This window comes from Takifugu flavidus, chromosome 14, assembly GCF_003711565.1.
Source record: "Takifugu flavidus isolate HTHZ2018 chromosome 14, ASM371156v2, whole genome shotgun sequence".
Classification (NCBI taxonomy): domain Eukaryota; kingdom Metazoa; phylum Chordata; class Actinopteri; order Tetraodontiformes; family Tetraodontidae; genus Takifugu; species Takifugu flavidus.
Window position 1 is genome coordinate 4,301,584 of NC_079533.1, and position 27,301 is coordinate 4,328,884.

Genomic DNA, 27,301 nt, shown 5'->3' on the forward strand with positions numbered 1-27,301 from the left:
GTATCTGACTACTGGCAGGGCGTAGGTGTTTATGGCCTGGATCTTATGTTTACCATTCTGCTGACTTTTCAGGATCTGCCTTAACCTCTCTAGGTATTTAGCTGTGGCTGACCTCCTAGCTGCCTCTGCATGGTTACCATTTGCCTGCGGGATCCCCAGGTATTTGTACCTGTCCTGCACATCTGTGATGTTCCCTTCAGGTCAATGCCTGAAGCTGTATAACATCAACAGGACACTAAAAGAGTTCATTCAGAACTCCATAAAGCTGTGGAACAGCATAGAGGCACTACTCATGGCTTCCCAGAAACAGGCCCTGAACACTAGAGCAATAGAGGCCAGGGTCTACCATACCAGACAAGACCCCAGGTGTAGGCTGTGTGGAGACGCCCCTGAGACAGTCCAGCACATCACAGCAGGCTGCAACATATTGGCAGTCAAGGCATACATGGAACAGCATAACCAGGTGGCTGGTATACAGGAACATCTGCACTGAGTACGGACTGGAGGTCCCAGGGTTCAGGTGGGAGACACCCCTGAAAGTGCTGGAGAACAAGCAGGCCAAGATCCTGTGGGACTTCCAGATCCAGAGTGACAAGATGGTGGGGGCCACTCAGCCTGACATAGTGGTGGTGGATAAAGACCTGAAGACAGTGGTGGTGATAGATGTAGCAATCCCGAGTGATAGCAACATCAGAAAGAAGGAACACGAGAAGATGGAGAAGTACCAAGGGCTGAAGGAGGAGATAGAGAGAATGTGGGGCATGAAGGCAACAGTGGTCCCAGTAGTGAATGGGACACTAGGGGCAGTAACACCCAACCTGAGTTGAGAGAGATCTCTGTCCAGAAGAGCGCAGTCCTAGGAACAGCTAAGATCCTGCACAGAACCCTCAGACTCCCAGGCCTCTGGTAGAGGATCCGAGTCTGAAGGAAGGAGGCACTGTCCAGGAGGGCGAGGAAGAAATTTATATATATATAATTTATATTATAAATTCCTTTTCTATATATATATATAATATATGTGTGTGTGTGTGTGTGTATCGGCATACATAGACATACACACACACACATATATATGAGGGAGAGAAAGAGAGAGAACATCTGATGAATATTCACCTATTTGTGACAATGAAAAACAGTACACACAAGTGACAGTTAAAACTCCAGATTGAATACATATTAGTGACGTCAGACATGTGCGCCGGAATTACCACGTGCTTCTGCTAAGGTATTTGCAGCCGTTGCAAAACATCTGTAGCGACTCTTCCTTTTCTGTCATTTTAGAAGTTGTTGTTGTATCTGGGATTGAACAATCTTAAAAGGACCTTTGTCATCGAGACAATTTTCCAGACCATGCCCCACGATCCCGACCCTCCTCCGGCTAAGAAATTCAAGCCGGGGTCTGTTTTTTTCCGTCTCGATAAGAACAAACCTGTGATGCTGCTGACGAGGAAAGAAAATGCTACTTCTCCGCTAGACATCCAGAGAAAACAACTTCCAATCTACCAGGCGAAACTTCAACTGCTTAACCAACTGAGAACTCTGCACAGCGCCATTCTCATAGGTCAGATCCCAGCTGCTCTATGCTAAGACTGCTAACACTGTTAGCCTGTTGGTCCAACAATTCACATGTTATTAAAGATCGTCTCGAACTATTGAATATCTTAATACACTGTTACTTTAGTACGACACTCGTGCTTTGAATTTATCACCAAGCTATTCATTGACTTTGCGCAGTTACATTCTGTTTTAAAGGGAAAATACAGCATTTTAAAATCAATCGAAAGGTAATTAGATAATTGGACAAGATGAGTGTTACAGATTGAAATGCATGTCATCAAGAACAGTTTCTTCTGGAATTATTTGTTAAGTTGTACTTTATGCTTTAACTTACTGGCTTTAACAAACCAGGTGAGACAGGCTCTGGAAAAACCACTCAGATCCCCCAGTACCTGTATGAGGCTGGAATCGGACGACAGGGTATCATTGCCATCACTCAACCCCGAAGAGTCGCTGCAATTTCTTTGGCAGGAAGGGTAGCTGAGGAGAAGAGAACTCAGCTCGGCAAGCTGGTACATCCCTTAGATTTTACCTTATCTATCCAAATATTATAGGCTTAAGATGCTTTACCAGGAACCGTTTTCTTGCTACGGGGAAAATCTTGAAGTTAAATTTGTAAGAGTTTGTTTTGTGTAAACACAGTTAAAAATTACATGGTAGATGTACCATGGAAAGATCTTCAGATTTCAGGTTGCTAAAGTTACAATTCATGATTATGAAGATGATGCTCATTTTTATACCTGATTTTTGTTGAGATATATGTATTCTGTGCAGACTGATCACATTTACTGCCATACGGTAGATGCAGCACCGATTCAGCACATCTATGGAAAATTAGCCACCTAAAATGTAATTTCAGGTTGGGTACACGGTGCGTTTTGAGGATGTCACCTCTTCTGAGACCAAGCTGAAGTTCATGACCGATGGCATGCTCCTGCGTGAGGCCATGGGAGACCCATTACTGCTGCGTTACACTGTGGTGGTCCTGGATGAAGCTCACGAGCGCACTGTGAATACGGACGTGCTCTTCGGCGTGGTTAAAACTGCCCAGCGCAGACGCAGGGAATTTAGTAAGGTTCCCCTGAAGGTAGGAGGACACTTCAGTTTGATTGTTTTTCCTGTTGTTTTCTGTGATGATCCTTCAAATGTTCAATTTGTCATCTTCCATTCTTCCTGCTCAGGTCATAGTGATGTCAGCCACTATGGATGTGGATTTGTTCTCTGAATATTTCAACAAGTCACCTGTGCTCTACCTGGAGGGCAGGCAGCATCCCATTCAGATCTACTACACCAAGCAGCCACAGTCAGATTATCTTCACGCTGCGCTCGTCTCCATCTTCCAGATCCATCAGGTAAATGTTGCTTTTGAACATCAAGGGCAAGTGCTTTTCTTTAGTACTTTCCTGTCAACTTCCCATGTGGTTCTACATGGTTCTATATAACAAGTGTATGTTGATGATGGCATAGGGCCAGTGTTGGCCTGCATTTGGGGTATATGTCATGTGTGAGGTGCTCTGGATTCTTGATATGCAACTATTAAAATAGCACTAGAGGCGTATAAATGACATATTCCCTTCTCATTTATGGCACAGGCAAGTTATTCACCTTAATAACATTTGCTAATGTTTTACACATTTGTGCTTCTTTGTCTGTAAATAAGAGTGAAATGCCTATACCATTTATGTCTTTTTAGTTTTCTTTTTGTTTTGGATTGTCTTTCATAACTAATGCTGTACACAGCTGCCTTGTGTTCCATTCTCCTAAATTCAAGATTCAAGATGTACTTTATTCATCCCCGTAGGTAAAATTAAACTATATTTTAATTGTGCAAACAGGTGCATTTGCACATACTCAGATGAGAGTCCTGGGTCTGAATGCTTATGTAAAGCACTAATATCCTTCACTATATGAGCCACTGTGAAGTTTTTACATACATCTGAAGTTATATACAATTGATTAAGGGCCGTCTGAACAGGTAGAATCAGGTGGTGTTGGGTAGAATGCTAAGGGAAATCTTCTGTCTGTTATCACATCCCACAAACCTATGCACAAGTGTCTGTCCTGCTTCAACACAATTCTATCTTACGCTCTAATGCAATCCTTTGTTGTTGTTTATGCACAGGAAGCCCCTCCGTCACATGACATCTTAGTTTTCATGACAGGCCAGGAGGAGATTGAGGCTCTGGCGAGGACGTGTCGGGACATCGCTAAGCACCTCCCTGACAGCTGTGGTCCCATGGTGGTGTTCCCGCTGTATGCATCGTTACCCCCAGTACAGCAGCTCAGAGTATTCCAGCCGGCTCCAAAGGTCAATTCAGCAGATGCAAAACTTGGAGGGATTCTGAGTCTCAGATGCTCCTTTTTGGATTTTTATTGGTTCATTTCTAAATACATTTTTATGTGTCAACCTTTTTTCAGGGATGTAGGAAAGTCATCCTGTCCACCAATATCGCAGAAACATCTGTCACAATCTCCAGGATCAAATACGTTATTGATACAGGGATGGTGAAGGCCAAACGCTTTAATCCTGGTTAGATATACTCATCACACACCAGATTACATCTGACCTGATTCACTTTTTTCACTGGACACATTCAAAAAAGCTTTTGAAATGTCAGAATCCATAAAGGACTTTGATTGTTTTTATCCTGTGGCTGATGTGTTGTATTTTCCAGGCAGTGGACTAGAGGTTCTGGCCGTCCAGCGGGTTTCCAAAGCCCAGGCATGGCAGCGAGCGGGCCGTGCTGGTAGGGAGGACTCAGGCTCATGCTATCGCCTCTACACGGAGGAGGAATTTGACAACCTTGTCCCAATGACTGTACCTGAAATTCAGAGGTACTTACTCTAAAATGCCACTTGTGCATAAATCTGTTGCTTTCATTTTGTTTTCTTGAGCGCTGTTTCGGGGTCGCGGTGAGGGTGCTACATATGGGTGAAGGCAGGGTACACCCATGGGTGAGTTGCCAGCTCATTGTAGACCATTTGTGGGTTTGGTACCTTGCTGAGAACCCTCTGCTTCTCAGCCCAGTCCCCCAACAGCCTGACCTACCAGGGCCCTAAATCTGCTGCATGTAGATTTATTCATATATGTATCCTTCAATGCTGCAGGTGTAACTTAGCTGGCGTGATGCTGCAGCTCACAGCGCTGGGGATCCCAGATGTGATGAACTTTGATTTCATGTCTAAACCTCCTCCAGGTAAAGATGCTATTTGGCTCAGTGGGTCCCTCTGTGCATGCAAAGAGATCACCATTCCAACATTTTTGTCTATTTAGAGGCCGTACATTCAGCTGTGGAGCATTTGGAGTTGCTGGGAGCTGTAGAGATGAAGGAAGATCAGGTTCATCTCACTGCTTTGGGGAAGAAGATGGCGAGATTCCCTCTAGAACCCAAATATGCCAAGGTAAACCAATGATGCATTATACAGATAAGATAAAGATAAGATAAAACTTTATTGATCCCACATCGGGGTAATTCACGTGTTACAGAAGTAGCCAGTGTTATACAACACTAAAAGAAAAAAACAAACTATTTTGTTATGTACATTACTATGTACATTACATTATAAACAGAGGGGGAAATTTATATACAGAAGGGAATATTAGACTATATGAAGAAAAATGAATGTGCAAATAAGAGATTTCGGAGGTAGTATGATTAAGTAGTGCAGAAAAATATGCCACCCATGGGTTATTGGTGCTACATTAAGAGTTGTGGATGTTGTGCAATCTGACAGCAGTTGGGATGAATGACCTGCGGAACTGTTCCTTTTTACACCGTGGGTGTAACAGTCTGCTGCTGAAGGAGCTGCTTATGGCCCCCACAGTCTTGTGTAGGGGTGAGAGGGGGTGTCCATAATTGATGTCAGCTTGGCTAACATCCTCCTCTTACCCACCTCCTCAATGGAGTCCAGAGAACAGTCCAGGACTGAGCCAGCCCTTCTGACCAGTTTGTTGAGTCTCTTCCTGTCCCTCTCTGAGCTTCCACAGCTCCAGCAGACCACAGCCTAAAAGATCGCTGATGCCACCACAGAGTCATAAAAAGTCCTAAGCAGTGTTCTGCACACTCCAAAGGACCTCAGTCTCCTCGGCAGATGGAGACGGCTTTGGCCCTTCTTGTACAGGCCGTCTGTGTTGTGAGTCCAGTCCAGTTTATTGTTGAGGTGAACACCCAGGTATTTGTACTCCTCCACTCCTCCTCTCAATGTCCAAACCCTGGATGTTCACGGGTGCAATGTGAGGAACCTTCCTACTGAAGTCGATCACCACCTCCCTTGTCTTGCTGGCGTTGCGCACATGGTTCAGTTCACACCAGGCAACAAAGTTGGTGATGACCTCCCTGTACTCCAGTTCGTTCCCCTCAGACACACGTCCAACAATGGCTGTATCATCGGAGAACTTCTGGAGGTGGCAACTGTCTGAGTTGTAGCTGAAGTCAGATGTATAGAGAGTGAAGAGGAAGGGAGAGAGAACTGTACCCTGCGGTTCCCCAGTGCTGCAGACTACCACATCGGACTCACAGTTGCGGAGCCTCATGTACTGCGGTCTGTTGGTGAGGTAGTCGGTGGTCCGGGCAGCTAGATGACAGTCGACTCCGGCTCCCTCCAACTTCCTCTCAGCAATGATGGCTGGATTGTGTTGAAGGCACTGGAGAAGTCAAAGAACATGACTCTCACAGTGCTCCCGGTGCCCTCTAGGTGTGAAAGTGACCGATGCAGCAGGTAGATGACAGCGCCATCCACACCAATGCCCGGTCAATATGCAAACTGTAGAAAGTCCATCTTGCCGTCCACCAGCTGTCGGAGGTGGGTGAGAACGATCCTCTCCATGGTCTTCATCAGGTGAGAGGTTAAAGCCACTGGCCTGAAGTGGTTGGGCTCCCTGGCGTCCACAGTCTTAGGAACCAGAACCACACATGATGTTTTCCACAGGACTGGAACTCTCTCCAGGCTGAGGCTCAGGTTAAAGATGTGCAGGAGTACTCCACAGAGCTGATCTGCACAGTCCTGAAGTAGTGTGGAGTTAATGCCATCAGGGCCAGTAGCTTTCCTTGTCTTGGTCCTCCTCAGCTCCTTCCTCACCTGATCAGCTGTTATGGAGAGGCGAGGTGTGACTCCTGGTGAGTGAGGACGGGGGTTGGAATGTGAGGGTCGATCCGGCAGGGGGTGGAGGGAGGTGGCGTGGTGTGAGAAGAGAGCTGCCGGTGTCAGAGGTGTTGCGGGGGGAGAGGGGGGATGGTGATGTGACAGCACAGTCAGGTCTGGGCTTTGGTGAGTGGGAGAGGGAGGAGCGGCACAGTCGAATCTGTTGAAGAAGAAATTCAACTCATTTACAAAGTCCTGGCCCCCAGATTCAGGGCCCCTCCCACTGTCCTTTGTGTGGCCTGAGATGGTTTTTAGGCCTCTCCAGACTTCTCTGGCATTGCTCCCCTTGAGGCGCTCCTCCAGCTTCCTCCTGTAGCTGTCCTTGCCTCTCCTTATCCCCCCTTCTCAGCACCTTCTGGTGAGGAGGTGTATGCATCCCAGCATTTCACATACTGGGTGAATGTTGGGAGAGTGGAGGACAGAGAAGCATGATTAAAGTCACCAGAGATGAGGAGGAGGGACTGGGGGTGTGATGTCTGAAGCTTTGACACTATGGCGTGTACGGTCTCGCAGGCAGCAGTAGCATCAGCCGATGGAGGGATGTACACGGTTATTGCGATAATGTGCGAGAATTCCCTCAGGAGGTAATAGGGCCGAATGCTAACCGCTAGCAGTTCAATGTCTTTGCTGCACTACTGCTCCTTCACCCTGATGTGCCCTGGGTTACACCATCTATCGTTCACAAACATTGCAATGCCCCCTCCTTTCCTCTTACCGCTCTCCTTAACTTTCCTGTCGAGTTTAAAATCATCCAGGGTGACATGTGAATCCGGCGAGAGTCCATTCAGCCAGGTCTCTGTGAAGCACATGAGGCTACACTCCCGGTACTCCCTCTGTAGCCTGGTTAGCGGCGACAGCTCATCCATTTTATTAAGGAGAGATCTCACGTTCCCCATGATGACAGACGGTATGGATGGTTTATACCGTCTTTTCTTCTCCCGACACTTCGTCCCTGCTCTCCATCTCCTTCTCCTCCTTAATTCCGTGGGGATCACCGGTCTTTCCGCGGGGAGTACCCTCGTGTTGTTCAGTGCTAACAGCTGTTCCTGGGTGTAAACAATGGAGCCATGGCTGAAGGGGTCAGCTGATATAGATTGAAATAGTCCCAGAAAAACGAAAAGACAAATGTATAGTCTCACAAGTTGTACATCCATAGGTGCACACTTCCGACTGAGGCTAGTGCAAAAAGAGGCACGAAAAAAGTATAAAAACACTCTAAAGCATGTAATCACGCTCGGAGCTACTGTAACAAGCTGCCACTCGTGCGGCGCCAACAACAACAGAATGAATAACAGATGAATAACACCAGAAATTCCTGACACACTGTGTGCGCCTGCAGCCTGTAGCCACATGGTCGACACACATAACCCATATTTACAGTATTGTGACACTTCCTGCCACATTTTACTCCGTCCCGCAGACGATCCTGCTATCCACCAACTACTTCTGTTCAGAGGAAATTCTGAGCATCGTGTCTCTGCTCTCAGTGGACAATGTACTATACAACCCCCCAGCACGGCGGGAGGAGGTGCTCGCCGCACGCAAGAAGTTCATCTCCAGTGAAGGAGACCACATGACACTGCTCAACATTTACAGGGCATTTAAAAAAGTCAGCGGTAACAAGGTGAGGAAGATGAGCAGAGCGGGGTCCTGTTGGTGATTTGCTTTTACGATCTTTATTTCTGTTTTTACAGGAGTGGTGCCGAGAGAACTTTGTCAACAGCAGGAGCATGGGTCTGGTGAAAGAAGTACAGGCACAACTCAAGGATATTTGTCTTAAGGTAGATGCAATCAAGTAAAGATAAGAGATTCCATTTCATTTAAGGAAGATAGGGAAAGGTTAATTTTAATGCAGCTAAATTGAGACAACACCAATCTTAATGCCTTCATGAATGGAGTTGTGTGATTACACTTCCTGGTCTGAACTAAAATGAAAGATTTTAGATTCAAACTGTAAAATGAAACATCAAATATCCTAGATACTAAATATTAGTTCTGGTCTTTACCAGCTGAACTTAAAGCTGGAGTCCTGTGGCGGAGACACAGCCAGCATTCGCCGTTGCCTTGCCCACGGGATGTTCATCAACACCGCCGAGCTGCAACTTGATGGTACCTACTTAGCTCTGGACACCCACCAGCCTGTGGCTATCCATCCCTCCTCCGTCCTATTCCAGGCCAAGCCAGCCTATGTAGTCTTCAACGAGCTTCTGCACACCTCCCGCTACTATATGAGAGACCTGTGTTTGGTGGATGCTGATTGGCTGCTGGATGCAGCGCCAGAGTACTTTGGCTGCAAACTGCGAACCACCAAGAGCTAACCCACCAGAGAAACTCAACAGAGGCAAATCTCAGGAGGGTCAACTTCCTAAAACTAATAAAACTGGAGAAAAACTCTTCACCAGGCTGAATTTGGATAAAGACCTTTTCATAGAACTGAGAAGCAGCATAGATGATTACTTCTGTGGATTTCACCACCTCCTGATTGACATTTGCTTATGTCAATCTATGTCAGCATGTCTGAAATCTGTTTGATCTCCCAATTCTATAATATTTTTTTTCATCTTGACATTTGATCCCCTGTTAAACATCTTAAAGGAAGTTCTTTAAATTTATCAACCCTCATTGAGATTCATCTACTGTACTTGCGTTTGACACATCAGTTAAGTTGCAAGAACAAAATCTCGATCCTAAATTGTTCTCAGACGTTTTAGATGGTTAAAGAAATCATATTTACTCAATGTCATCTATACACGACTTTAAAACCCAGTTTCAGAACTGTACTATTGTATATCATGTATCCCACCTGATACAGTATCTTATGCATATATGCAGGGACAGCGCACTTTTTTTCTGTGTGAATTTCAGTGACAATCAGATTGGTTTAAGTAGTTTTTAATATACAGTGACAAAGGTGAATATTCACCCTTTTTTATGGATGCATGTCTAACCACCAATTCCCAGGGAGAAGTGGCATGATTTGTTCTCCAGGTTGTACACTTATTTTTTTGTATGTCATTCAGCCTCTACACAGACTGATCAAATGTATGTTGAACACAAACATATGCAATGCATAGAGATAACAGCAGAATTAACTTTTCACTCAAGTGTTTTAAACCTGTCGACATGCTGAGTAACACCAAGAATGCTTTTTACACAAAACTCAGGAATGTTTCAGACATAAAGTTCTTTTAATAATCAGGGTGTTTGTTATTTTTAAAAACACGGAATGTAAAATTTATCAATGGCGGCTGTGGAGAACACATGCAGATGTTTGCTGCATTTCTGCAGGAACATTCAGGAACAGTGGAGCTGCATGTTAAGTTTTAAAATTTAAATGCATGTCCTTATTGAGGTTATTAAGAGTCTATCATTTGTTACAGGCTTCAATAAATATTGCTATCATTTCTATTAAATAGTCACACTGATGATTTTGTCTGATGCATTGGTGTAGACACACACACATACACACACACGTGTATGACTCTATTAGGTTGTGTGGAAAAACAGCTCCAGCCTCCAGTAGCGGGGCTTCATGACCATTAGAAGGATACATAAAATTGTTTCCTACATATGCAGCAGGGTCAGTAAATAAAGTATTGTATTAAAGTGAATATTCTTTTCAATTTGAATATTTATGTAAAAATTACTGAAATACTGCACTACATTTCTAGAGCAAATGTTACCCTCCCCTGTAAAATGCAGATTCTGTGATCCATCGAATGGGCGTCTATTTGACATTTCAACCACTGGAGACGCTGTTTAACATACAGTCGTTTATTTTTAGGCACAGACTTAATAGAATATTAAGTTGCGAATTCAAATTTGACATGCGTGTCGTGTAATAGGTCTACCACAGCATTAGGATTTTTAAAAAAAATAAAATAAAATAAAATTTAAAAAAAATCGTGCTGCATTTTTGAGGAACTATTTCCGGTTCACAGGTTATAGTTAAGTTACGACAGGTCAATGTGTCCTTCCACACGTGTTTTTCGTCATCTGTCAGTAGTGTCAGAACTTGGGGCGAGCTCGTCTCTAAAAACTATTATCAATTTAATTCTATTCTCATTTCGTCTCATCCAGCCATGCTGAAACACATTGTTCGTGCGGCTGGAGCCGCGGTTCGCGTTTCTTCTGCCACCAGCTCGGCTACAACCCGGACTCTGCCTTTCAGCTGCGCGGCACTGTGCTCCCCATGTTCGGTAACGACTCAGCCCATAACCCGGGCTCTCTGGATGCTAAGTAACAACGGCACCTCCACGGGATACAGACCCAAACTGTTCAGTTCTAAAGTGATATACCCGTCGGTGTCGTGTGGATGCGGAGCACTACACACAGAAGGTAAGCTAACATAGATCCAAGCTAGCACGATAACTAGCTCACTATCAACGACAATCGAGCTTTGTTCAATAAAAACTTCTTGACACATTGTTGCATTGGTTGATGATGACCTATAAGTTTGCCTGGCTGAGAGTTTAAGTCGATAATAATGTAGACGTTCTACTGGATGAGCTCTGCATCCCATGGCTATAGGAGGCTAAATGTAGCGCTCACCTTGAAACTTGTCCTCATTTTATTGCTTGTATCAGAACTGATGGAAAAAACACGGAACTCTTTTGTGTAAGGACTGGTGATGCGTTGTGTGGTTGTGGTAAAGGCTAAATGAAGCGTCTCCTGTGCAAAGTGATTATATTTGCACTTCTGCATCTTTAAATAGTTAATCAAGTTACTTTGCAAATATAACGTATATTTCTAGACAGTGAGTGAGAATTGTCCGAACAAAGGTTATTTGATGAAACTCTTTATTAACCATTTCCCCAGGTGACAAAGCATTTGGTGATTTTTTGTCTGATGAAATCAAAGAGGAGAAGAAGCTCCAGAAAAACAAAAGTCTTCCAAAGATGTCTGGAGGGTGGGATCTTGAGATGAATGGAACAGAGGCTAAACTCACCAGGAATATGTCTGGAGAAAAGTAAGGCTGGGACACTATGAATTCTCTGACTGGTACACAAATGTGTTAATTTGGCTTTCATTACAGAATCACTGTCACGTTCAATGTCAATAACAGCATTCCTCCAAACTTTGAGGATGAGGTTGAGCAAGGAGGACAGCAGAAAGCAGAAGAAAAGGTGAGCTGGAATGAATGATGCTTTCACAGGTGACCATTAGCCCAGATTAGAAAATAAGAAAAGTTCTCACTTAAAAACCTTTTCTCTTTTCCTGTTTCCAGTCTGAAATAGTGTCTGCACCAAATTTTGTTGTTGAAGTCACAAAACAGACTTCAAAACATTCCTTGGTGTTTGACTGCCACTTCTCTGAAGATGAAGTAAGCACACAGCAATAATCAAACATCATATCTGAATATTCTCTATTCAGGTTTATGCTCAGTAGTAATTATAGGTCTTTTGTGTAGATCAGCCATGGTGAAGGAGAGGAGCAAAGTGAAATCTTTGCCATTCGTGAGGTTAGTTTCCAGCCTGAAGGAGACTTGGACTGGAAGGAAACCAGTTATACACTAAACACAGACTCCCTGGACTGGGTAATGACTTGTTTATCAATGCATAGATAGACAATGATCAGAATTTAAAGCTGTGCTTCCACTCAGTATTCGGTTTAGTTCAATGTGTTGCAACTATCAGAGGTTCTGAAGGTTCTGAAAGAGGTTCCAAAATAACTGGATCACTTTCTGGTACCATCTGGATGGTGTACATAGACCAACTTAATTCTACAGGATCTGTCCGTCCGTCCGTAGCTATCTATAAATATATATAGAGATATAACTATATATAGTTTGAAGTACTTTAAGACTATCCTCAACTTTGATTACATATTTATGCAAACATGCTTTGTTTTTCAGGCCCTTTACGACCACCTTATGGACTTTCTGGCTGATCGGGGAGTTGACAACACCTTTGCCGATGAATTGATGGAGCTCAGCACTGCAGTGGAGCATCAAGAATACATCAAGTTCCTTGAAGAGCTCCAGGGCTTTGTCAAATGTAATTAATGTGAACTCTTTGCTTAATTCATCCTTTATTTAAAACCCATCTTAGGTCAGTTGCACTGTTGATGGTAAGGTGAGAGTAAAGCATGTGGTACAGGACTGATGAATGAGAAATAAAACTGTAGATAGCTTGCTTTTCTGTCAGTGCCTCTGTGAAAATGAACTCCAAACAGTAAAAACACATCACTGAATGAAAATACTTACATTCATATTAACAGCTACTGAGTTTAGAAAGTTCCTGTTAAATAATCCAGACTTTTCTCCGATCAAAACATGGGAAGACTTTGTATGGCAAATTTCAATGTATCTCTAGAAAGGTGTCAAATAAAAATGTTTGATATTATTGGAAGGATTTATGGTCTTATTACTTTACTTTATTAACTTTTTAAATTACATTTATTACCTCTGATTTTTATTCACTGAAGACATGAGTGTTTACATGGATGAATGCTGGCTGCATCTTTAAATCTTGAACTAAAGACATCAAAACCACATTTTTAAAGTTATTGCAGAGGCACAGTCATGTTAAACTACATATGTATTAAGAAATGAAGTGAATCTGGTAGCAGTTCTTGAATGGACTGTGAGGAGGGCCCCCTCAGATGGCTCCTGTCACCAGGCAGTGTTATCACCTGACCGATGGGGCCGCTGCTGTGCTCCATTAATTAGCCTGTCGGAAGCTCTGTTGAGGAGAAAGTCCAGTTTGTCGGGCGTTCTGTGGCCCAGGTTAAAGGTTGACAGCACACAATGGCGTGTAAAGGCAGAGGCTGTTCCGCCCGACGAAACCACCTCCAGGACTTCTCGGACTCGGACTCCGAAGCGGACGGAGAAGCCGCCCGTGTCGCCGGTACCGGAGCCTCCAGCGGCTCTTTACCCCGCTCTCAGGTCATCCACAGCGGACACTTCATGGTGTCGTCGCCCCACAACGACTTGGCGCTTCGTAGGAGAAGAAGCGGGGGCTTTTTGAAGTACGACTTCGACACGGTGAACAGAACTTGGTGTCAGACGTACCGGTACGGGCCCCTCAGCTCCGGGAGCCTCAGCATTGACCCAACTCTGACACGCCTGTTCGACTGCATGTCCCTGGCCTACAGGTGGGTCAGCTAGTGCAAACTTTATTTCCATGCTCTCTCATTCCATTTTTATTCAGGCTGAATAAAAGGATTTACCCCAGAAATTAACTTTACTTGCCTTTTACGCATCCGATATACATTCAGACAGATTTAAAATTACTAATAAGCTGTGTTAAAAGTAGATTTTAAACGGACATAAATTGTACTTTGATACTTACTTTATTATTGGGTTTTGTCTGTGGCTATATAGTTATTTTAGACTCTTAAGCAACAGCTTGAAAACTGGAAATTGGACTTTGACTCCTTTTGGCAACACAGTAAAAAACTTTGGGACACTCTGCTTCCTTTTAAATTAAGTCAAACAAAAAACCCTGCAGCTAGAACATAGATAAGCTGTAAAAGAGACCACAGAACAGTTTTATGAGAAATCAGATGTAATTAAATATAAAATGAGAGAGTGGCAAACTACATGTTACACATTCACTTGTAACGTCAACTCATTTAATAAACCAGCATAATATAATTAATGTAAAACTGTGCAGCTGCCCACATTGGCAAAGTAGATGATGGAAGGCCAAAGTAGGCATCAACACCTGACCTGTGTCATTATCTCATAAAGAGTATTATTACATTTATGTATTAATGATGCCATCATCATAAAGATGAGGAGGGAGGTAAAAAGGATGAATCCTGGGAAAATAGTCTACCTGAATAATGGACAACAGAAATCTGACATGTCAAATAGGCAGATAAAGAAGTGATATCTTGTGTTTTTTGGTTAAACTGCTACTCCGCTGGAGTCTTCATCATTAAACAGATGAGTGAGTTAACTGGCTTCACTGCAAACCATTTTGTTTTTTCCACTAATATGTTATCTCTGGTGTTTTGAGTGACCCCCATCTAGGGTTCCTAGCAACGCTCCAAGCATCTCACATTAGAGAGACTCCTCAGCACTCAGCACCCTGAGGGACGTGTGTGTGTGTGTGGTGTGTGTGTGTGTGTGTGTGTGTGTGTGGTGTGTGTGTGTGTGTGGGGGGGGGGGGGGGGGGGGGGGGGGGGGGGGGATGGGGGTCATTTATCACAATTAGGACAGAATTTCTAATAGACTGAACCAAATCAGTAGAACCAAATCAAAGAACCAAATCAGTAAAGAGTTTTCCTTTCACAAAATGTGGATGTTTATGCAAAAAATAAATGACTGTGTCTTGCAGTGGCAAGATAGTGTCCCCTAAATGGAAGTCTTTTAAGGGCCTGCGCTTACTGTGGAGAGATAAGATCCGTCTGAATAATGCCATCTGGAGAGCTTGGTTCATTCAGTGTGAGTCCCCCAGCTGCTCATCTTGTCAAGTTGATCATTTCTGCTGTGGATTTTTTACTAAGAATCAGATAGAGATGTGGAGTAAAAGACAAATGTATCCAGTTGAAAAAAAACTTTTTGGTTTAATCAATCCCTGTGTTTCGTATGTGTTGCCTCTGCTGTGTTTAGATCTGGAGAAGAGGAAGAATCCAGTGTGTGGGTTTGTCACCCCACTGGAGGGCTCTGAGGCTGATTCCCATGGGAAGCCTGAGGTGAGTAAAACACATGTTTACTAAAGAAAAAAAAGATTCACAGGCTGAAAAAAAATCCCAATTAAAATAGAGAAATCTCTGTATCCTGTTAGATAGTAAACCAACCTCGAAATTTGTGGAGTTGTGATTGTTGTGTCCCACTCAGATGGTTGCGGATGCGTGCGCCTGTGTGTTCAAATGTGTGTATTTCCACCTTGCATCAGGCGATTGTGATGGAGGGCAGCTACTGGAAGCGAAGGATTGAGGTGGTGATCAAGGAATATCACAAGTGGAGGATCTACTACAAGAAGAGGGTGAGCACTTTATTTTTCAAAATTAACCAGTTGATATTTGACATCCGATTAGATTTGGAAAAACTTTCAAGTTGAGTGCTAATTTGGAAGTACTTTTTTATCCAATTCTGTTAACATATTATTATTATACAAGCTCCAGGAATCAAACACACCACTGGTAATATGACATTTATTTTTTGTCTCTGTCCTACCAGTTTTACTTAGTACAACACAACAGTTTGTGAATAATCAGAAACACAAATTACCATTCAGTCATTTGACCAGTCAAGTATACGTCACACTGTCCACCTTCTTGTCTTTAACAGTTGCAGAAAAAGAAGGATGATATCCTCTCAATCCTGCACGAGGTATGACCAGAGTTCCAGTTCAATAGTTTGACTTTTTGAAATGTGAGTTTGATCAATTTACTCAAATTCCCCTGTAATTGTTTGTGTTATTCCTGTGTAGAAGTAGTTGGAAGTTGAACAAGCTGCTATTTTTAGTGTACTGATTTAGTCTTCCTCGGTCCACTAGAGGCATAAAAAAAAAAAAAAGAAAACGTGCAAAATAACTTGCGTCATGGCCCTGAATTTATAGGAACCTGACATACTGATTCCCACCAGTGACAATGTCGCTTGTTAACAACTGCAGAGTTTAATGTCTTTTTAATCAAATCTGACCTACTTGTAAATGTTGAGTAGCGGAGCGCCGCTGAGTTTCACCGTGATGTCACAACAGCCTAATTCAGGGAAACCCTCAAATGTGCCTGTTGGAAGCAGGAAATAGCAGGCACATGTACAGTACATGTTTTCTGCTTCAGTCAAACATTGGCCAGGGCCTTGCTTCCGTTTGCCTGTTTTGGGCACGTGAGTGTAACAGAATTAGGTCAGGGACAAAAGGCTGCTGTGCTTGTTAAATTGGTGAAACCTCAAAATAAAGAAATGAAAAAAGTAAACATAATGATAACCCATAAGGGGCCAGTGTTTTTTTAACAATGTGTCAGAACTGCTTTTCATTATGCATCATACACACACCCGCCCACACACTAACATACAGGTACAAAGGCACACAACAATCTTACTTCATTTCTACTTGCACACTTGCGTTCAGCCTCAAAGGAAACCAATTGTTGAGAAAATTAAGGAATGAATTATGAGGTGAAGGCGTGTGCGCCGACATAATCAGTATGGTTTCCGGCTCAGTCTTGGCCTCCCTATAAATGTGGCCTCGCACTTAGAAGTGGAGGCTAAAAACAAGATGATGAGAGGGAAGACCGTGGGGAAAGCTTCCTCTTGTGTGATTTTTTTTTAAAGGTGGACTGAAGAGAACGTTTGGGGAAACGGGCAAGTACACTGGATGTATTCATACATCGTAGTGGAAGTCACTGTGGTCAACTGTATCAGTAATAATAATAATAGGATGATTATTGCAACAAATGCAGATTTCCATTTACTGCATACTTTTCTCTAACTCTATGTGTTGCTCAAAGTTGGTTTGAGGGTTTTAAACTGTGTTTGTTACACTCTAGGGTCAGATCTGCCAGGCAAAGCTGGAGAAGTGGACCAATCAGATGTACCCGGAACCCGAGGCCACGCCAGTGGAGGCCCACATGTTTGATCTGGACTGCCTTCTGTCCGATATCTCTGACACACTGTTCACCATGACACAGAAGCCGTGTCCCTGGGCCAGTGACCGACATGAAGGTGAGTAGTCTCTAAGCCATGACTTGACTTGCAATTTCCTGAAATGCAGCATCACACGGCTGACAGTATTCAATCAGCCTGGCTGTTCAATCAGCTGCAGTATCTGAAGCAAAATAACAAAACGCAAGAGAAAGCGAAGCAAAATTCTTCAGACCTTTTATCAAGTTTCATATGATATTTAGTCTATTAACATGTTTGCATTCTGTTATGACCATTTGTGCTAGGTACCATACAGATATGGCATCTAGCACAACTTGTTTGCTTTGTCAGTTGTGATCATTCAAATAAGTATTGTTTTTGTGAATGGGTGTCATGTATTTGTCTTGAATTTAACAGTGATTTTTAGTAATTCTCCCTCAATATGCCACTCAAAGATGTGGTAGATGTGTTCCATGTGCCAACTTACTCAGGATCTATCTTCACGTAATTGTTAATGAATGTAGTTTGAGATCTTCTGTTCCCTCCTCCTCAGTGTACACCAGCAATGCAGATATGATCCAGCCAGGCCTGATGCCGCTCCAGCCCAACCTGGATGATTTCATGGATATACCAGGTACCTGTCATCCCTCCCTCCCTCCCTCCCTCCATCTCATCTCAGTTAACATGAATGTGATGTTGCAGCAGAGAGCTATTACCAGGAGAGGCAGTGTTACCATGAACGTTCATGATTTGTGTTTTAGTAGCTAAGGTCAATGGACAGAGCTCAGTGCTTCTTTCTTGCTTGCCAGGTCAGGAGAGTCAGTGAATATCTCCCAGAACAATGCAGTCACGAGTTTCCCTTTTTAGTGAAACCCACCTAACAGTTGGATTTTACAGCACTGCAAATGTCACCATGCTTAATTTCGGATGCTGCAGTCTAGTTGGTTGGGTAATGGTTGGATTTAAAAACCGCTGTTGCGGGCGTGGAGCTAAAAATACCAGATACCAAAAAACATCACTACAACATCACAGTCCAATTGGTTTTCTCTGTTTTTGCATCCTAACTTTTTGTGTTCTTAGTTGGAACAAGTAACTATAGGAAAACCTGCACAGAATGAAATTGCAAAATCAAAAGGCGGGATTTACTGTTGATCAGAGATTTTGTGATATTCATCAGATGCATAAAAATATTGAAACATTTAATCAAGGTTGACAAGGTTGTGTCATACAGAGAAAAAGAAAAGGTTGAAGGATCATTTCAGGAGGTGTACCAAGTGTCATTTGAGCTAATGAGGAGGGGTCAAATGATCACCTCAAAGTCAACAGTACATGAAAGAAATATTGTGTAGACACATCTGGTACAGCAATTAGATGTTAGTTATGTCATTGAGCCAATGACCAATCATTAACTGTCTGATAAGCTGCTTGTTTGCATGTTTTCCTCAGACATCTTTATGGGCCACCGGGGCCAGCCCTCTGAACAGTCTACATTTGCTGACTGTGGTTATTTTGAGAATTCAACCGGCACAGAGTTCACCCCGGCCCCCTCCCCTGTGGTTACAGCACCTCCATTACTCTTCAACACCCAGCTGGCTCAGGTAGTACTCCTGTAAATAGATCCTCCTGCGTCTTAGATTAACACTGGACTCAGCTTTGGTGGAATTATATAAAGTGTATTTACTAATAGGTCCTCTACTTATCTACAGTTCTCAAAAGAATAAAGGGTTTGGGTTGGACCCTGCTCAAATGACAAAATATTTAACTTACAATTTGTCCACGCTAATATTTAGAGAAAAAAAATCTAACTCCAGTAGTTTTAAGTTATTTTTACTGTAATTCTGAAGAGAAATCTAAAATATAATAAACAGCATTAATATGTCTGATCTAGATGGTTATAAAAGAACTTTGATGGGATATTTTGCCTTTACTAAAGAATGAGTCATTTATTAACCCAGTTATTTTTCAGTCACTAAAACAGTCTTTAACCAGCCTGCTCTGCCCTCTGTGAGTGTGTCACAGCCATCATCTAACAGCCAGCCAGTCCAGACCAGGTCAGACCAGGCTTGTGGGGAATACCAAACATTGGGCAGCTTGCTGTTTGAACATCAGTCCTATCCTGATCCAGCCGATTCAGTCGTCTACGCAAGCAGCATCGACCAGCCAACCTCCTCAGCCGTAACTTTTATGCACCCGCTCCCGTGCCACAAGTACAGTTACTGCACAGCCATCAGCGTCACACCCACTGTCATCACACACACTGCCTCCACTGTGGGGGGTCAGGGCTTTGGGTACCAGGCTACTGGCCTCCATCAGACAGAGGGCACATACCACCAGACACCTGGCTTCTCTCTGGGTTTCCCATCTGACCCACTCACGATGCTTCCACCCGTCACTGTGACTGACTGCTTCCCGGTCCTGGAGCCGATGGCTGTGACAGAGGTCAGAGGCAAGCACAAACAAAAGTCAGGAGGGGTGAGGAGGGCTGGCCCCTCTGGAGGTCAATCGGGCCCTTCTGCTAGCTACGCACCCACACCCACCTTGGCTAAGCTGCTCTCCTCTGGCAGCCGTGAACGTGAGTTTTTTCTACTGGTGATTCATATAGGAAGATAAAGACTAATAATAACTAAATTAAGGCATATACTATAGCTTAAATTTGAGTTCTGATAAAGGGAGAGTAAAATTTATAAACTCTTTTTGAAATCTCATTTAACTGGGAATTTGAATATAACAGTAAAATATGAGAATTAAAGAGAGTATATAAAGTTACAAAACATTTAAGACTTTACAGATGAAAGAAGGAACATGCCAGTTATTTTTAATATGAAAGTAATATACATTAATATGCCAATCTATTATCCACATGAGTTGAATTAATTTAATTTTGTTTGCAGAAAAGCCATTAATTGGATTTGATCAGACCGGCAAAGGTCGGAGGTCATCAACTCCCAGTTCCGCGGTAAGTCGGCATTGCACATTGTTTAATACCTCTGTAAAAGGCTACCTTAGTGTTAGCCTTGATAACTGAAATATGTGTGAATTCCAGCAAAGTTGCTATTAGATTTCACATTTTTCTCTGACATCATATGTTGGAATTTAGGTTGCTGCAGGATTTGGATTTGGATATTTTTTTTATCTTTCCATCCCACAACACCAATGATGAAACAAAAGCCAGTTGTTACTTCATCTAAATGGTGAAGATTAGCATTAAAGATTTGTCGTTTATGTTTTGATACGTTGTTAAAAGGCATAAAGGTGAAATGCATCAGTCAAACTATCCAACATTTTAAATTTAAATTGATGCAGCCCAATAATTATCTCTTCATATGCATGTACTCCATATTATATAGTCTAATTTTAAGCTTTCTTATTACATATTAAAATTCAATGTGACGAATCACTGCTTTTAACTTAAATAATGGGTGTATTAATTGTGCTGTCATTAGGATTTCAATTGGAAATTTCATGTCCACATCATTATCAGGTATAATAAATGGAGTGCTTTTACTGAAAGATTGTCACTCACAGTCCAGCTGCAGTGCACATGTTGATGCTGCTTTGCCCCTGCGGCATCATGGAGCCAACTGGCCAGCCGGCATGCCATTGATGATGTCACAGAACAACCCACAGTCCTCCCTCACACTCCCCTCCAACGACTCGGCGGTGTCTGCTCTGCTCACACACAGCTTAGCTCACAATAGCGCAACCCTCCTCGTCCCCAAGACTGAGAAACTGTCTCCTGTCCAGCTGCATGCCACAGACGGGAACAGCTTAACTGGTACAAGTCTGCAACTTCTCTAATGCATGTACAGATGATATTTACATTTATTTACTTGTGAAATGATCATCTGTGATAGAAACAAATGTTAAGCATGTCAACACACTGAACAGTATAGCGTATGCAAAAACCGTATAATCTGACAGTAATTCTGACAGGGTTGCCCCTAACACGCAGAGATTCAAAGCTTAGTGGATTAAACAAATAAACTAAACAGTTGAAGACAGTCAATAATAGCCATTACTTATGGGCATTCATTAATCTACCTCACCATTACTCAATGTTCAAAACTGATGGATTATAACTGCACTGCTAAATGTAAGGTGTCTAGTGGGGAATTGTTATTTGTAAGGTTTAGAAGCTTTATCTAGTGTAATCTGTGCCATATTTATTAGGATCTGTTATAAAAGTGGAGTAAATTGCAACCAAACATTCCCATTTTAAAAGTTTATTCTGTACAAGTGACATATAATTGATACATAACCACAGTATTATCCTTTAGTTCGTTTTCCAGAACATCCAGGCCAAACGTCACCACCAAACCTGACAGATAAGATGCCCACCCCAGAGTCCACACCGGCATCCTTCTCGGGACATGCAAAGATGGAAACAGATAAGGTAAGAGATGTTGTTTCGGTGCTTTCGTGCACATGCTTGACAAATTAAGTTTAACATACGTGTGTCTTTTTTTGTTGTCTACAGCAAACAGAGACCAGGAGAATCACTCACATTTCTGCAGAGCAGAAGCGGCGTTTCAACATCAAACTGGGATTTGACACTTTACATAATCTTGTGGCAATGCTCAGCTCTCAGCCAAGCATAAAGGTACAGTGTGCAGACAAGCGGCACTGTAGTGCGAGGAGCCCCTGAGGTGCAAAATGTAAATGTAGCTGAACATCCAACATGTGCCCAATTGTTTAAGGCCACTGACATGGAATCCCTGTCTGCCGGCACAGGTCAGTAAAGCCACCACACTGCAGAAGACCGCTGAGTACATCAACAAGATGCAGCAGGAGAGAACTCAGCTGCATGAGGAAACTCAGAGACTCAAAGAGGAGATCCAGCTCCTGAACTCTGCCATCAAGTGAGAAGCAAACTTTTATTGAAAATTGTTTTCATTCATTGGCTATAATTAAAGGCCATACAAACAAGTTAGTTGAAAGTTGAAACTAGTATAAAACATGTAACTGACACCACTTCTGCCAATAACACTTTTTTCAGCTGTTTTCCATCTATCTCTCTCTGCAGTGTGAGCCAACTGCAACTTCCAGCCACTGGTGTTCCCATCACACAGCAACGCTTTGACCACATGAGGCAGATGTTCAGGGAGTATGTCCGGGCCCAGACGCTGCAGAACTGGAAGTTCTGGATCGTATCCTTATATAATCTACAGCCCAGGATTACAAGAGAGCACATTAATGATTGTTTTGCAAATGAGAGTGTGTGTGAATCCTGTAATATTGGTCCATGAGTTTTCTACTTGCTAAAGAGTTTATCCAATCCTTCTGCTTTGCCGCTTAAGAAGCAGAGTACAATTTAATCCTCTTTGTTTTTTATCACAAGAACACTCTGGGGTTATTTTATTTCTATAAATATGAAGGGGGTTTCTTGTTCCTCCAGTGATCTATTTGCTGAAAATCTAAACTAAAAATCCCCAAACTTCTCTAAGAGTATGTCTTGTGAGTCACATCAGCAGCATTTACCATAAACTTAATGACGTCCCTGCTACATAAACAGTAACAATTGAGACATGGCTAATGTGGCTTTCCAATATGATTTTCCCAATCAAGTATAAATTGCTCAATGTTAAAGCTGTCATTTAAATAACACATCTGGTGGTAGACAAAGCAAAACAGGTGATATTGATAGTCTTTTAACCACAATCCGCAGTTCTATCCAGTGTTTTGTTTGTCTGTGTTACCCTAATCCCACAAATCTTGATCTCAACGAGAAATTTCATTATTGTTGTAAGATTTAGAATTTGACGACAATTTCCTTTTGACTCCTCTCTTCTTCTCTCCTTTAATTTTTTACTCTCTCTCTCTCTCTCTCTCTCTCTCTCTCTCTCTCTCTCTCTCTCTCTCTCTCTCTCTGTATTGGGCTGCATTTATCACTCGCTCTAGGGTTCCATAATGGCTACCCCCCCCTCCCAGTTTAAAACTATATACCTAAACAATGACATAAACTGTGCCATCTCCTCTTTCTGTCCTCAATCTCACCTACTCCTCCTTTACTCTGCCTGCCATCAGGCCTGGGTTTTGTGCAAATAACCTGAACAGACAGTTTCTAAATAAAGTTGAATGGAATTTGCATAAATGCTCTAATATACATGTTTCCTCAACTCGCTGTCAGTTCAGTATCATAATCGAGCCACTGTTTGAGTCCTACAATGGGATGGTATCCACAGCTAGCATGGAGGAGCTCTGTAGATCTACTCTCTCCTGGCTGGACCAGCACTGCTCACTGCCTGCGTTAAGACCCAGTGAGTCACACGCAAGTTCTCAACACAGGCCTGAGTCCAGTATTTCCAGTGAATCTTTGGATATGTTGTGCGTTTGCTTAATTCTCTTAGTGGTTCTGCGTTCACTCCGTCTCCTGAGCACCACCACAGCCATCCTGACAGACCCCAGCTTACTCCCGGAGCAGGCCACCCTTGCTGTTACCCAGAGTGACCACTCTGCTCTCCTGGAACACTCCTTACATCCCCCCACTAGGGACAGCATACACCCATGTGACTGTTGAGCTGACTCATCGGAGACTGAAAATTCATCATAGTGCAGAGGCAGTGTGTTAGATGAGATCTTTAACTCCGTAAATGTTTAATAAAACCTAAACACTAAAACTCACTGATGGCATAGAGAACATTTTCCACAACACAATTACAGAATATATATGTTAAGTACGCTTCACGTTTAATGGTATAACAAACATACCCTACAATGCCAAACTTGAATCAATCGATAGCCTTGTTTTTGTTTTGTTGAACCACTTTTTTGGTGATCATACGGAGTAATGAATATAATACAGTAAATTATATTTAATTTGATGTCTTCAGCTCACATTTATTTTCCTTATTATCCGATCAAACTTGAAATTGTGTACGGTTTCCTGTACTTTCCGTAATGAAAAGCATAGGATTTAAACGAAATAATGGTTTTGGTAATGATAGATGCTAAGATGTACCATAGTAGTATTAATTTTATACAGATTTCCTTAATGCATGTAGGAAATCAGTTTATTTTTTTAAGTCAAAGCTCTGTAGACCCAACTCTTGTCCTAAACACTTTAAGGTTAGGCATCTTTAACTGCACACATTTTCAATTGACCCAGAGCACAGGCATGTGGCATCAGTAAGGTTAATAGTTCAATTCTCTAAATTAAGATTGTAATAATCCAGCATAAAAAATGGAAGCCAGAAGTGGCCATACTATAATAATGTCACTTATTTTAAACGGAATGATCTTCACTTTTGTTTTTTTTATTTAGCTTGACACACTGACCAGCCTGGGTCTTGCAAATTAAAATATTACTCGGAAATTGTGGTTTATGCACGCTCGGTGTCGCCATTCCATTCTGTGGGATTACTCTTTGCTGCGGCAGAGTTTCATCCCGTCCGACAGGGGGCGACAGTGAGGTGGGAGCGGCGCAGTGTGGATCTTTTTGTTCCTGCGGCTCGTCGATGCGCTGTCCACTTCAGCACTACGAGTAGGAGCCGAGCGGAGGAAGACGAGGCTCAACATCAGTACCAGCACCACCGCTTCCCTAATAAAGAGAACACGCAGAGGTTCCCACCGATAACCGCCCGGAACACTACTGACAGTGAGAAAGACGGCCATCAAAAGGTAAGAGTTCCCGATGAAGCGGAATCAAGGATCAAGTTGATGAAGGAATTGATGTTATCTGCTCTGCTCTCATTCCTGTTTTATGAACGCTGGATGGCCGTATATCTGGGGCCCTTTGCGTTTCCATGTGGTGCCTTGTCCAATTGTCGCATTGGTTGTTTACTGAGCGCAGAGCGGACCCCATTGTTCAGGAGCTGCTGGGCTCCACTGCGCAGATGGTGCCGTTTTATAACTGCTCGATTTTGGCTGTCTCGCTGTGGGCAGCTGCTGCTTCAGTCCCTCCTACTGTCCCCGCTTCTGACCGACATGTCATATTACCACCTCTCTTATCATCTTGCAATTTCTTTTTGTGGTTGAACCATGAACGCATTAGTTTGCACATCCTTTTATTTCAAAGTCACTTAAAGACCAACAGATCAGCGCGGAGGATTGCTGTTCTCGCAAATAGAATGGTTCAATACCTGAAGTTTGTAACTCTATGGAGTTGTTTTTAAGGTTTTTATGATTACAGTTACTAAACGATCTCGCACCACATTGCAAATGCTCTTTTCACGTAATAATATACATTTACTGTCATTTTTAGTGGCTCCCTGCATGAATACTGACGGGATTCTGTTCCTGTCTTGCGTGTGGACATGCAATTAATTTGCCAACTGCAGTGATTCTCATGAATGGCCAAATTAAAAATGACTGCATCACACAAATTTAACAAAGCTCATGTACAGAGATGGGATTTATGATCACATATGCACTCTCTGTGAAGTATCATCATTATCAACAAACAGCCAGCAACTGAAAGGTCAAGGAACATTTTAAAATAGAAGCAATGGCTATTGGAATGATTCTTTTTTTTCACATTTAAAAAATATAAATAAAATTTGAGCGCTCTGAACCATCTCTACATATGATATAATGTATATATGTAAATAAAATATTCAGTGTTTAATAAAGTAATTTATGTTAGATCTTGGGTTTACAATTAGATTTGTATTTGGGAAGGAAATTAATTTTTTGGAAAGATTTGCTGTTTAAACAAATTATTTAAGATTTTACAAACAGTAGCATGTATTCAAATATGTAATCTAGAAATTGTAACATTTATAATTTAAAATATTTCAGATATTATCATAATGATTTTTAAGTTCAGACTGAGAGGCAATGTTGTGACATATCACAGCTGGGGAATGTTTTTTTGCTGACATGGTGAGAAATGATTGTCATGTTGCTCAGTAAATAGGGAAAGTCAGCACGATGTGTATGTGGCAGAATAGGCTAGCAAATATTGGAATGCCCAGCACTCGTCAAGCTAAAAACACAGAATCTCAGAAAGCAGCCTCTCATTTTGTTTTGATGGAGGAGTAGGTTGCCTTAGATTGTAGCTGCTCACAGAGTGTGGTTCTACCTTCCTCTGCCATCTTATATCTCAGTCTCTTTCTCTTACTAGCATCTGTCTTTTCCCTGTCCTGCATTCATTGTTCCTAGAGGAACAGTAATACCATGATCACCACCACCACCGCTCTGCAGGATCTCAGTGGATTCTCACGTCATCTTCCCTCACCACATGGAGCCTCAGCCAGCCTCTGCATCCCAATTCCTTCCTGTTGTCTTCCCCTAGATGGATGCATGCTTCTCATTTTCGATTCTTCTTTTCCTCCTCCTCCAGTCCCAGACCTCCTGACAAAGCTTCTTTACTAACAGTTAGTAAAGCCCTCAGGGGGATGACTCAAAACTCAATGAACATGAGTTGTCTCTTGTGGTCTGGTCCAAGTTTTTAAAGATCCAGGCTTATTTTTACTAATGGAAATTCTGCACTAGCTCTGTAAAGTGCAGTTTACTCATACACAGGGACAGCATAGCTTCTCCAGCCAGCATTGTGCAAATAGATTTCAAATGCACAGTATTTATAGCAGTTTTACATTTTAATAAATAACCAAACACACATTCAAACAAGAAAGATTGTGAAGTGGAGGCTTCATATATCAGAAAAGGAAATATTCAAGTAAAGTGTTGGCACTTTACAATGGTACTTGAGTCATGTTACCTAGTTAGATCACTGCTCAGAAGCAAATGTCCGACAGACTAAACTTGATTCCCCTTGAAAATGTGCCTCACTTAGCTAGCTAATGACCAGCACATTGCTGACTGCGGTTTCACTGCAGATGGCAGCTTCACTCCATTTTATTCAAATATCTACTTTTTTTTAAGATATCAACCCCACTCAGGAAGAGTGCCTTTCAACAAAGAAGTTATTTTTGTCTGTGTTTGAGGCTCTTTATCAGATGACAAGTTTATCAGGGTAACGTTAGTGAAATCCCTTACTGGATCCCCGACTCTGACTGTTTTTGAGCCGGCCAATGAAAAATCAAACCAGTTCTTTGGAGGTACCAGGTTAGAACCAGTTAAGTGCTGGCTCTAGCACCAGGTTCTTTTCGGTGGGAAAAGATCAGC

At 42.5% G+C, this 27,301-nt stretch overlaps 4 protein-coding genes across 10 annotated transcripts in view; all 4 read left to right on the top strand.

The window, feature by feature from the left end:
* Positions 1 to 1,189: 1,189 nt before the first annotated feature.
* dhx33 (DEAH (Asp-Glu-Ala-His) box polypeptide 33) lies at positions 1,190 to 10,112 on the top strand. The gene is made up of 12 exons (XM_057055537.1): positions 1,190 to 1,561; positions 1,909 to 2,069; positions 2,417 to 2,644; positions 2,739 to 2,909; positions 3,680 to 3,865; positions 3,976 to 4,087; positions 4,233 to 4,392; positions 4,666 to 4,754; positions 4,832 to 4,959; positions 8,120 to 8,323; positions 8,394 to 8,480; positions 8,709 to 10,112. Exons 1-12 carry the CDS (start codon positions 1,351 to 1,353, stop codon positions 9,015 to 9,017), a joined length of 2,046 nt encoding a protein of 681 aa, XP_056911517.1. The 5' UTR covers positions 1,190 to 1,350; the 3' UTR covers positions 9,018 to 10,112.
* A 523-nt stretch (positions 10,113 to 10,635) lies between these two features.
* c1qbp (complement component 1, q subcomponent binding protein) lies at positions 10,636 to 13,043 on the top strand. Its single transcript, XM_057055562.1, has 6 exons — positions 10,636 to 11,037; positions 11,518 to 11,668; positions 11,735 to 11,825; positions 11,927 to 12,022; positions 12,110 to 12,235; positions 12,554 to 13,043. The coding sequence occupies exons 1-6, from the start codon at positions 10,782 to 10,784 to the stop codon at positions 12,701 to 12,703; spliced, it is 870 nt and encodes a 289-aa protein (XP_056911542.1). The 5' UTR covers positions 10,636 to 10,781; the 3' UTR covers positions 12,704 to 13,043.
* A 147-nt stretch (positions 13,044 to 13,190) lies between these two features.
* On the top strand, positions 13,191 to 23,857 carry LOC130538163 (carbohydrate-responsive element-binding protein). 5 transcript variants are annotated; one of them, XR_008953783.1, is made up of 17 exons: positions 13,191 to 13,794; positions 14,985 to 15,091; positions 15,260 to 15,342; positions 15,546 to 15,635; positions 15,941 to 15,982; positions 17,143 to 17,317; positions 17,790 to 17,870; positions 18,683 to 18,834; positions 19,226 to 19,808; positions 20,128 to 20,192; positions 20,762 to 21,011; positions 21,514 to 21,629; positions 21,714 to 21,836; positions 21,968 to 22,095; positions 22,260 to 22,383; positions 23,369 to 23,493; positions 23,584 to 23,857. XR_008953783.1 is itself a non-coding variant. In XM_057055528.1 (17 exons), exons 1-17 carry the CDS (start codon positions 13,448 to 13,450, stop codon positions 23,751 to 23,753), a joined length of 2,766 nt encoding a protein of 921 aa, XP_056911508.1. In that variant the 5' UTR covers positions 13,191 to 13,447; the 3' UTR covers positions 23,754 to 23,857. The 5 variants fall into 5 exon arrangements, 3 of the variants coding, with proteins under 3 accessions (XP_056911508.1, XP_056911509.1, XP_056911510.1); XM_057055528.1 differs by having other exon boundaries at positions 23,364 to 23,493; XM_057055529.1 differs by having other exon boundaries at positions 19,256 to 19,808; positions 23,364 to 23,493.
* A 754-nt stretch (positions 23,858 to 24,611) lies between these two features.
* srrm3 (serine/arginine repetitive matrix 3) overlaps positions 24,612 to 27,301 on the top strand; it is a 62,062-nt gene continuing 59,372 nt past the window's right edge. The window contains exon 1 of one of the 3 annotated variants that reach the window (XM_057055539.1): positions 24,612 to 24,853. The gene's annotated coding sequence lies outside the window, so the exon portion shown is untranslated. The remainder of the gene's footprint in view (positions 24,854 to 27,301) is intronic. The other 2 variants (XM_057055541.1, XM_057055540.1) reach the window with 2 other exon arrangements.